Raw genomic sequence first — 12,099 nt, 5'->3', positions numbered from 1 at the left:
TACTTATATGTCTGATGCCTTTTCCCTCAGGGAACCCCTTGTTCTGAACCTTTAGTGCCCCACTCTTAACAGGCCACTGGCAGAGGGTAACTTTAATGCAGTATTTTTAGAGGCTCCTATCTAATGTTCTTACTGACTGTTTCTACTTAATGTGTCTACTTCATGTTTCAGCATACTACTTCTACCCAATGTTTCTACCCAATGCACCTGCCAGAATGTTCCTACATACTACTTCAATCTATTGCTTTTACCTTTTTGCCAAAAGTCTGGGCCAGCGCATAGCACTCAGGATAATCTAGAGTTACAAAGAATGGGTTGTATGAGTTAAGTGTTGTCAAGTGTTATGTATGACAAGGAGAGATTGTATATTTGAGAATATAATGCCAGCAGTCCATGTATGCCTCCTCGGTTGTTGGCTACATACCAGCTACTACGTACTCCAACCATGATACTCTCTTTATCATTGGTTGTGAAACAGTCCCATGTTAGGGAGTCATGTTAGGGAACTGATGTCAAGGAACTAGGGAATAGGGAACTGTACATTGTTGGTTTATTTGGATTGCAGTGACAAATGGATGATGATAAAAGAAATTATTGATTTTTTACCACATGATTCAGCTACTTGTGCTCATTTTATTAAATAATTATGCATCCTCTTTAAACATTGTAGTCGGCTATTGGCTTTTGGGAGCAACAAGGATAATTTAGAGTGGACTCATTCTTTATGTAATACATGCGCAGTACACTGCATGTTATCTTGACAGCCACTATGTGAGACGTTTTCTCCCACAGTTATTTATCACATGAATATACTTTTGACGAAAGAAACTTGTATTTATATTCTCACTAATCTCTTTTATTTGCTTCCAGGAAATAGCTGTTCCTCTGCAGGTGTGTGTGCGACGTCTCTTAGAAGTTGGTCTGTATGAGGAGGGTATCTTCCGTGTGGCTGGCAGTGCCTCCAAAGTACGCCGCTTAAAAGGGGCTTTTGATGCTAATCTAGTAACCACTGAGACTCTGGCCCAAGCTGATGAGCATGATCGTGATTATGATGTACATGTTGTTGCAGGAGCACTCAAGTGTTATCTGAGAGAGTTACCAGAGCCTCTGCTAACCCACATGCTCCATGATCAGTGGTTGGAGGCAGTACGACAAACGGACCACCAGCAACGTCTCAAAGCCCTATGGGTTGTTGTGAACCAACTCCCACCTTCCAATCTGGCCAATCTTAGATACCTTGTCAAGTTCCTAGCCAAATTGGCAGCCAATTCTAGTAATAATAAGATGTCCCCTAGTAATATTGCCATAGTTATAGCTCCAAACTTGATATGGGCTCAAAGAGATGCTGAAGAACAGCCAGACATGTCCACCCTTGGTCGCAATATGAGCCTCACAGGTGACTACCGTTCCATAGTTGATCATCTTGTAGAATATAATGATTATTTCTTTAAGGAGGAAATAGACTTTGGTGTCATACCACGAGTGCCTCCCTCTCCTTCACGACTCCATGCTGAGCCTAATGGCTCATTACCTCTCCCAACACAGCATGGCCGACCAGCATCCCAAACCCATCGGCGAAATGCTAGTTCAGATCTATCTGGTCGTATAGACAGTCTGAGTAGCACCCCACTGGTCACTCCAGCAGTTGCTGACTCATGTGAGAGCCCAAAGCAGCCACAGAGAATGAAAAAAAAGCAGGCACCTAGACCTCCACAAGTTAGACCAACGAGTACACATGGTTCTTTGGGAGTTGGTGGTCAAGATGGACAATTCCTAGGAGGGGCCACGAATAGTGCCTCAGGCTCACCGGAACAGACCCGAAGTAATACTCCTCCTCGGGATGGTGTAGCATTGACCACTGTGCCTGCGCCAGCTGCTAGACTTCATCATAGTAACAGTATTAGGAGACCAACTGCAGAACCTCCTAAACCTCCTGGAGCCCCATCCAAGCCTCCTAGACCTAGTCCTCCAACAGCTGAAATTCTAGAGCGGTCAGCAGCAGCAGCACAACATCAATCAGATCTTAAGACTGAGGTTAAGGTTGTACCCCTTGGCTTTGAACAGATGCATACTTGTAAGGAAACAGATATAGACAGTGACATAAGTGAAGTTCAGTTACGTAAAAAAGATGCTGGAGAAGGACCTTCTCCAATAGGTTTTGTAGTAGATGGTAAAATAGAGAAAGAGGATGGGGATACATCCCCAAAAATGTCCCGATCATTCCGCAGATCTTTAGAGTGTGTTTTGCAGCAACAGGCAGCTGGGCAGCCTGTTGCTCTACCACGCCACAGCCCAGCTGCCTCATCGGCTAGTGATGGAGAGAATACTCCTGCAGGAGTCGCACCCTTACCACGTAATACTTCCACAGCAGAAAGTAATTGTCGTCCAGTTATACCTCCTACTCCAGTCCAACGCACCACCATTCCTGCCACTTCAGCAGCACAAACAGGCCAGAGGATTACCAGAGAAGCTAACCAGACCTCAGCTCCTGACCGACCTGAAGCAGTGGTAAGTTTGGGCAATGTTATGGTGGTAGGATCAAAATTAAAAAACCCAAACACTGTAGGACCAGGGAGTGTGCAAGATTTGTAAAGATTATGTTCTTTTGATCTGTAAAACTGTTTGACCTTTCCTCACATATGGGAACCAGAAATAGGCACCCATTTTTCTGTTGGAACCACCTGTATGTATGCCACTTTATCATGTTTTTCAAACCTTGATGTGCACAGTGATTTACAGTTCGCTGTGCCTTTGTTTCGTTGTTAACATAGAATTTCCTAGTCTTGTCATTTTGCCTCTTAATCTCACTAGTTGTTGTTTCTAACACCATGCTTTTCAGTGAATATGAGTGCTAAAATACTATTGTCTACTTTTTATAATCATGTTTTTGTATGATAGTAAGATAGTATGATTGACCAAGAGGATATATATGTCGGAGGTGGAGGGAACGAGGAGAAGAGGGAGACCAAATTGGAGGTGGAAAGATGGAGTGAAAAAGATTTTGTGTGATCGGGGCCTGAACATGCAGGAGGGTGAAAGGAGGGCAAGGAATAGAGTGAATTGGAGCGATGTGGTATACCGGGGTTGACGTGCTGTCAGTGGATTGAATCAAGGCATGTGAAGCGTCTGGGGTAAACCATGGAAAGCTGTGTAGGTATGTATATTTGCGTGTGTGGACGTATGTATATACATGTGTATGGGGGGGGTTGGGCCATTTCTTTCGTCTGTTTCCTTGCGCTACCTCGCAAACGCGGGAGACAGCGACAAAGTATAATAAAAAAAAAATAGTAAGAGAAATTATCCATGGGGATAGGGGAGAAAGAATACTTCCCACGTATTCCCTGTGTGTCATAGAAGGCAACTAAAAGGGAAGGGAGCAGGGGGCTGGAAATCCTCCCCTCTCTTTTTTTTTTTTTTTTTTCAATTTTCCAAAAGAAGGAACAGAGAAGGGGGCCAGGTGGGGATATTCCCTCAAAGGTCCATTCCTCTGTTCTTAACGCTACCTTGCTAATGCGGGGAATGGTGAATAGTATGAAAGAAAAAAAAAGTAAGAGAAATATGCTAGTCTGAAACTATATAGATTCTTGAGAATTATGGACTTCTGAAATTTAAGTTATTGAGCTTTGACTGGATTGAATTGAAGGAGAGAGAAACATTAGGTAGACATGTAAGGTAGAAATCACTGGTTGGAACATTAGGTAGATGCCTCTAGAGATGCTGTGGTAGGGTTAGCCTCTGTCAGTGGCCTGTTAAGGGTGAGGCGCTAAAGGCTAAGAAGCATCACTAGAGTTCACCACTGATGGTGACTTCTGCCATGGCCACCCCCTTGAGGGAGTTTCCAGAGGGAATGGATATCACAGGTATAGGTAGACAGATAGGGAGATAGTAATATGGAAGATGTCTTGAAAAATCGGGATGGTGAATTTTGGACATAGTAGGGTTTTTCATGGTGTATGATTTGGGAAATGAATTATTGAGTGGAGAATGTGGGGAATAGATTATGATGGAACCATGGAACTGTAAGTAAGTCATAGGATGGATGAGGGCCGAAGGTTCTGAGAGCGTTAAGGAATGTGTGGAAAGAGAGCTTGTTATCCGGGGGAGTAAAAAATGTTGAGTGGCATGGGTCAAACTGCTGCCAGTGGACCAAACAAGGGCATGTGAAATGGCCAGGGTAAACAATGAAAAGGTTTGTGGGGCCTTGTTGTGGACATGGAGCTGTGGTTTTGGTGCATTTTACAAGACAGCTAGAGAACAGATGTGAATGAAAGTGGCCTTTTTTTGTCTGTTTGTGGAGCTATGTAGCTAACATGGGAAATGGCAGACAAGTTTGTAAAAAAGGTTTTGATGCAGTAGAATTTAGAGATATTCTTGAGAAAACAGCTGAAGAGAAGTGCAGATCTGGAAGCAGGGAGTGACTATGAAATAACAGTGTAAAAGAGATGGTAAGAAATACAAGCTACACCAGATAATAATGCAGTAGGTTGATAATGACTGAAAAAGATAGAAAAAATGAAAACAGGAAAATGTGACAACAAAGAAGAAAGTAGAGGGATTTTAAGATTTGTAGAGGAAGGGTAATTAAGACTGGGAAGAAGGCTGATTCTGTATTTTTATGTACTGAAATAGCTTGAGAGGATGAAATGAGAGTGAATAATGTTTAGGAGAAAATCATTAATATAGTGAATGGACTGCAATCCAAGCCTTAGATTATATGGAGAAGATGGAGAGAGTATATTTAGAGTTGAAGCACCCACAACTTTACTTTCAACAATACTGCTTCCTGCAAGAGGGGTAGCTTATATAATAGAAAATTGGTCACCCCCATGACCCTTGCTCATTTAAGGCTTATTCCTCCACCAACACCTATCTGAAGAATAAAACAGTTGGTAGTAGGGTGCAGGCAGCAGATTCCTTGGGTAGAATTAATGTCCTGACTTAGGAGTGTTGCAGAAAGTCTTCTTTAGATCTACATTCACAATGGACCTTTTCTTTTTTTGTCTAACTTTATGTAACTTTTGTGCAATCATCACAGACGCCCTTAACCTCTCACATCTGAATTTCTCCACCAATGATCTTGTACTGACTCGCACTCAAATATCTTTTCAAACTGCTCATCCTTCATGAACAGTGTCATACTGTCATTTTTAAGAAGAATTGCGAGGTTCTTCCACAAGGAGATGACTTGAAATTTTTTTTCACACAATTGCTTCTTTCTCAGCAAGGCAACATCAGAAATGAGAGAGAGACCTTACCTAAACATCCAATTTGTAGCTTTCATCTTTTTATTTATTTTTATTATACTTTGTCACTGTCTCCCGCGTTAGCGAGGTAGGACAAGGAAACAGACGAAAGAATGGCCCAACCATCCCACATACACATGTACATACATACACGTCCACACACGCACTTATACATACCTATACATCTCAACGTATACATATATAAAGACACACAGACATATACATATATACACATGTACATAATTCATATTGTCTGCCCTTATTCATTCCCATCGCCACCCCGCTACACATGAAATGACAACCCCCTCCCCCCGCATGTGCACGAGGTAGCGCTAGGAAAAGACAACAAAGGCCACATTCGTTCACTCTCATTCTCTAGCTATCATGTATAATGCACCGAAACCACAGCTCCCTTTCCACATCCAGGCCCCACAAAACTTTCCATGGTTTACCCCAAATGCTTCACCTGCCCTGGTTCCATCCATTGACAGCACGTCGACCCCGGTATACCACATCTTTCCAATTTACTCTATTCCTTGCACGCCTTTCACCCTCCTGCATGTTCTGGCCCCGATCACTATAATCACTATAATGTTATAAAACTAAGAGCTTTCAAACCCCACAGACTATTCCATGGTTTACCATGACTACTTCATATGCTCTGGTTCAGCTCAGTGACAGCATGTTACTCCTGTGCATGCCTCTCATCCCTCTAAATGTTCAGGCTCTAATACCCCAAAGTTTCCTTCACTTCACTGTGCCATTTCCTTAGTCATCACTCTTTCCCTCCTTTTCAAAAACTTTTGTCATCTCAGTCACTCTTTCTTCATATATCCTTCCTTTGCGTCCAGCACATACTACTACACATCTCCTATTCTGTTTATCTCTTGTCAGTGTCAGTCCATACATACTGAACCCACCTCACACCACTTGTCCTCTGGCATTTCATTTCCAACATTTCCATTCTTTATTTGTTTTGAAGGCCCAAGACTCACGTCCTTAAAGCGTTCATTACCACTATACCTGTAAACATAACTAACTTTCCCATCCTTTATTTGCTATCAAGGCCCACGACTCACATCCTTAAAGCATTCATTACCACTATACCTTTAAACATAACTAACTTTCCCCAGTGACCTCTCCTCTAAATACTTCCTGATTTACCCAGAAGCTTAATCCCTCTTCTCTCCTTTGACTTATATCAGCTCCCATGGTTCCATCTTCTGCCACTCTTAAATACCTAAAGCACTCCATTCTATTTCCTCCAGATCCTCTCCATTCAAAGCTTCACTCAGATCACCCTGTCTCATCTCATTGCTGTACCCCATAACTCCATGTTTGATCACAGTTACTCTCAACTTTTTCCTATCACACACTCTCCAAACTCCTTGACCAGTGCTCCTAAGTATAAACGAGAGAACAGTATGTAGTTTTCATTGTCTCTTTAGTAAGGGAATTTCCTTTGAGGTTTAGGATGCCACAGATTTTTCATGCTTTTAAACACACTGAATTTACATGGATTTTTTAAACTTTTAAAGAGACTTTTGATAACTGTCTTTAATTTCTGTAACTCATTTCCTTACAAAAGGGGTTAATGAAGTGAATACAGCCAACCCACTTCAGCAATTTACATCCTCAACCCATGTCGTGCATGCTAAAGTTAAACATAACTTCCACACTAGTAAAAGGCCCCTTTTTTTTTCTTTTCTTCATTGTTACTTTTTTCAGATAAGCCAGATTCATTGCATTTTATTAAGGATCATTCCTTTGACCCTTACATTTTGACCTCTTACTCTAAGCACTTCTCTTCCTTTGTCCATTTCTTGTATCATATACCTATTCTCCTTCATCCATACTTTTATATATAATTTTTTTTTTACTTGCCATAGTTTATTATTCATTCCCTGAACCCCTTTTATAGGGCTCCAGCAGTTCCAAGACTGCATTGCAATTAGTAGCTGAGAAATGACAGACTGTTTTGGAGGGATAGGTTCTTTGATTAGACTGTACTCTATTCATCCTTTGACAATGATATACTGTTTTGGAGTGATAGGTTCTTTGATTAAACTGTACTCTATTCATCCTTTGACAATGATATAGCATTGCCAACGCATAAGAAATTGGATAGAAGCCTGATTAAGAGATAGGATGCAAAGTCATAATATATGGGGAATCATCACCGTGGTTACTCGTTACTAGCGTAGTCCCCCAGGGATCCATACTTGGGCCTATACTTTTCATCATTTATATCAATGTTATTGAAGTAGAGCTAAATAACATAGCATCCAAATTTGCAAATGACACAAGATTGGCAATGCCATATTAATTGAAGAGGATAGGCCAAGATTACAAGAGGATCAACATAAAATTGCTGAATGGTTTAGTAAATGACAAATACCATTTAATGTCATTATATGTCAGCTGTTACAAGTAGGAAGCCTAGAAAAAATTTTTGGTGATGAGATGTTTGACACTCTCTCTCTCTCTCTCTCTCTCTCTCTCTCTCTCTCTCTCTCTCTCTCTCTCTCTCTCTCTCTCTCTCGAGGGAACGATGAGAAGTGGGAGACCAAATTGGAGGTGGAAGGATGTAGTGAAAAAGATTTTGAGCTATCAGGGCCTGAACATACAGGAGGGTGAAAGGCATGCAAGGAATAGAGTGAATTGGAACGATGTGGTATACCGGGGTTGATGTGCTGACAGTGGATTGAACCAGGGCATGTGAAGCATCTGGGGTAAACCATGGAAAGTTTTGTGGGGCCTGATTGTGGAAAGGGAGCCGTTGTTTCGGTGCATTATACATGACAGCTAGAGACAGTGGCCTTTGTTGTCTTTTCCTAGCGCTACCTTGCGCACACGCAGGGGGAGGAAGGTGGTATTGGCTTTAATGATTGCTATGTTCATTTATGATGAGTACAAAGAGAGGTTTTCTGTCTCTAAAATTTTAAGTTTTGTGGTCAAATAAGAGAAGTTGCATCTGTTTGAATGTTTTTGGTAAATGAACTGAAATGTAATAAGGGGGTGGTTTTGAGTTTTTGTATATTCTGATGAGCTCTGTGTTGGGAGATGGAGGCTAATACAATAACTGTGTGGCTTTCTTGTCAAAGAATAGAATGAATATGCCTTTTTCCTAGGAGACTCAGATCGTGAATGATAATAGTAAGCAGAAGATGATGTGGGGTGAGAATGTTTTGTCTGTGAATGAATTTTTGGCAAAGATTCAAGAACAAAAGCTACAATTTATTTAGAGAAATTTATTCCTTGGTACTAAACTTTAGACAAAGTTGATTAAAAGCTTGGTAATGATACTGAGAGTTTCTGAGATCATGAAGGAAATTGTAGATTTTAGGGGAGTTTGTGGTTACGTACAAAGATATATGTTCAGATGTTTCATGTAATAACACCCTTTTCTTTTTCATTGGCATTATCAAACTTTGTTCTTTCTTTTAGCAGAGGCCAGACAAACCTGCACTGCCAGAAAAGCCTAGCTTAATGAATCGCTCAACAATACTCGTGGACCACTCCAAACCACAGATTCCTGAACGTCCTGCAGTGGTGGCACAGCGGCCACTCGCCAATAGTTCCGCTGTTGCTGGCCAGGCTCAGCTTGCAGTATCAGGTGACTATGATATGGAATATCCAGTCCAGAGTGTAGTATTCAAAAGCATTGAAGAGTAATTTTTGTCAGTGATTTTTGTTTTTTGATCAGTTAAAGTAAACTCCTAATGAAGATTTGATGGGGAAGTGTTTTGATTTCAGATATTAATCCAGATTTTTTTGCTTTTTAGGTTATTTTGTTTTGTTTACATGTAAATCATATTCACCAGTTGTATATATAGATTGTTAAAGTTCATCACAAGTTTTAAAACTTTAATTTTATGAGGACTGCAAATGTTGCTTTTTGTACGTAGGGAAACTAAAAAATTAGTTTCTAGCATGAGAAAAGGTATGAAGTTGATAGGTTAATTAGAGTAGATTGCTTTCATGGATGTTAAACATGATTATAAGGGAAATTTTTTATGCTTTAGCAGCCTTTGACTCACACATTCGATGCCAAAACTTTTTGAATTACAAAATTTTCGTTGTTCGGCTACAGACAACTGGAGGGATTTTCAAATTTTCATCATGCCTTTGATTTATGTAGTATGTGCTTTCTGTGCTTTATTTTATATCCTCTAACAAAGCATTTTATAAAACAAAACGTCCATCTATGTAATACAAATATTTTTTTGTTGAACATATGATAATGATTTTCATCCTCCTGCATGTTCAGGCCCTGATCGCTCAAAATCTTTTTCACTCCACCTTCCACCCCCAGTTTGGTCTCCCACTTCTCCCCGTTCCCTCCCTCTCTGACACATATATCCTCTTTGTCAATCTTTCCTCACTCATTCTCTCCATGTGACCAAACCATATCAACACACCCTCTTCTGGTCTCTCAACCACACTCTTTTTATTACCACACATATCTCTTACCCTTTCATTACTTACTCGATCAAACTTCCTCACACCACATATTGTCCTCAAACATCTCATTTCCAGCACATCCACCCTCCTCCAAACAACAGTATCTATAGCCCACACCTCGCAACCACATAACATTGTTGGAACCACTATTCCTTCAAACATACCCATTTTTGCTTTCCGAGATAATGTTCTCACCTTCCACACATTCTTTAACACTCTCAGAACCTTCGCCCCCTTCCCCACCCTGTGACTCACTTTCACTTCCACGGTTCCATCCGCTGTCAAATCCATTCCCAGATATCTAAAGCACTTCACTTCCTCCAGTTTTTCTCCATTCAAACTTACCTCCCAATTGACTTGTCCCTCAACCCTACTGTACCTAATAACCTTGCTCTTATTCACATTTACTCTCAGCTTTCTTCTTTCACACACTTTACCAAACTCACATCACCACTACTTGTTATTTTTTTTTTTTTTTTTTTATACTTTGTCGCTGTCTCCCGCATTTGCGAGGTAGCGCAAGGAAACAGACGAAAGAAATGGCCCAACCCCCCCCCCCATACACATGTACATACACACGTCCACACACGCAAATATACATACCTACACAGCTTTCCATGGTTTACCCCAGACGCTTCACATGCCTTGATTCAATCCACTGACAGCACGTCAACCCCTGTATACCACATCGCTCCAATTCACTCTATTCCTTGCCCTCCTTTCACCCTCCTGCATGTTCAGGCCCCGATCACACAAAATCTTTTTCACTCCATCTTTCCACCTCCAATTTGGTCTCCCTCTTCTCCTCGTTCCCTCCACCTCCGACACGTATATCCTCTTGGTCAATCTTTCCTCACTCATTCTCTCCATGTGCCCAAACCATTTCAAAACACCCTCTTCTGCTCTCTCAACCACGCTTTTTTTATTTCCACACATCTCTCTTACCCTTACGTTACTTACTCGATCAAACCACCTCACACCACACATTGTCCTCAAACATCTCATTTCCAGCACATCCATCCTCCTGCGCACAACTCTATCCATAGCCCACGCCTCGCAACCATACAGCATTGTTGGAACCACTATTCCTTCAAACATACCCATTTTTGCTTTCCGAGATAATGTTCTCGACTTCCACACATTTTTCAAGGCTCCCAAAATTTTCGCCCCCTCCCCCACCCTATGATCCACTTCCGCTTCCATGGTTCCATCCGCTGACAGATCCACTCCCAGATATCTAAAACACTTCACTTCCTCCAGTTTTTCTCCATTCAAACTTACCTCCCAATTGACTTGACCCTCAACCCTACTGTACCTAATAACCTTGCTCTTATTCACATTTACTCTTAACTTTCTTCTTCCACACACTTTACCAAACTCAGTCACCAGCTTCTGCAGTTTCTCACATGAATCCGCCACCAGCGCTGTATCATCAGCGAACAACAACTGACTCACTTCCCAAGCTCTCTCATCCCCAACAGACTTCATACTTGCCCCTCTTTCCAGGACTCTTGCATTTACCTCCCTAACAACCCCATCCATAAACAAATTAAACAACCATGGAGACATCACACACCCCTGCCGCAAACCTACATTCACTGAGAACCAATCACTTTCCTCTCTTCCTACACGTACACATGCCTTACATCCTCGATAAAAACTTTTCACTGCTTCTAACAACTTGCCTCCCACACCATATATTCTTAATACCTTCCACAGAGCATCTCTATCAACTCTATCATATGCCTTCTCCAGATCCATAAATGCTACATACAAATCCATTTGCTTTTCTAAGTATTTCTCACATACATTCTTCAAAGCAAACACCTGATCCACACATCCTCTACCACTTCTGAAACCGCACTGCTCTTCCCCAATCTGATGCTCTGTACATGCCTTCACCCTCTCAATCAATACCCTCCCATATAATTTACCAGGAATACTCAACAAACTTATACCTCTGTAATTTGAGCACTCACTCTTATCCCCTTTGCCTTTGTACAATGGCACTATGCACGCATTCCGCCAATCCTCAGGCACCTCACCATGAGTCATACATACATTAAATAACCTTACCAACCATTACCTACTTGTTATTACCTCCCCATTATCCCCCTTCACTGATGTTCCCATTTGTTCTCTTGTCTTATCCACTTTATTTAGCTCCTTCCAAAACATCTTTTTATTCTCCCTAGAATTTTATGATACTCTCTCACCCCAACTCTTATTTGCCCTCTTTTTCATCTCTTGCCTCTAGACCTCTTGCCTCTTTCTTTTATACATCTCTTAGTCATTTGCACTATTTGCCTGCAAAAATTGTCCAAATGCCTCTCTCTTCTCTTTCACTAATGGTCTTACTTCTTCATCCCACCACTCACTACCCTTTCTAATC

General features: G+C 41.3%; 1 protein-coding gene across 1 annotated transcript in view; it reads left to right on the top strand.

Moving 5' to 3' along the window:
• LOC139751129 (uncharacterized) overlaps window positions 1-12,099 on the top strand; it is a 248,865-nt gene that overhangs the window by 184,100 nt on the left and 52,666 nt on the right. Inside the window, exons 7-8 of the mRNA XM_071666228.1 lie at window positions 871-2,508; window positions 8,691-8,859. Of these exons, the coding sequence (XP_071522329.1) occupies window positions 871-2,508; window positions 8,691-8,859 (1,807 nt within the window). The remainder of the gene's footprint in view (window positions 1-870; window positions 2,509-8,690; window positions 8,860-12,099) is intronic.

This window comes from Panulirus ornatus, chromosome 11 (assembly GCF_036320965.1).
Source record: "Panulirus ornatus isolate Po-2019 chromosome 11, ASM3632096v1, whole genome shotgun sequence".
NCBI lineage: Eukaryota > Metazoa > Arthropoda > Malacostraca > Decapoda > Palinuridae > Panulirus > Panulirus ornatus.
Note: the sequence above shows the minus strand (reverse complement) of the source record. Positions and strands in the feature narration are given on the sequence as shown.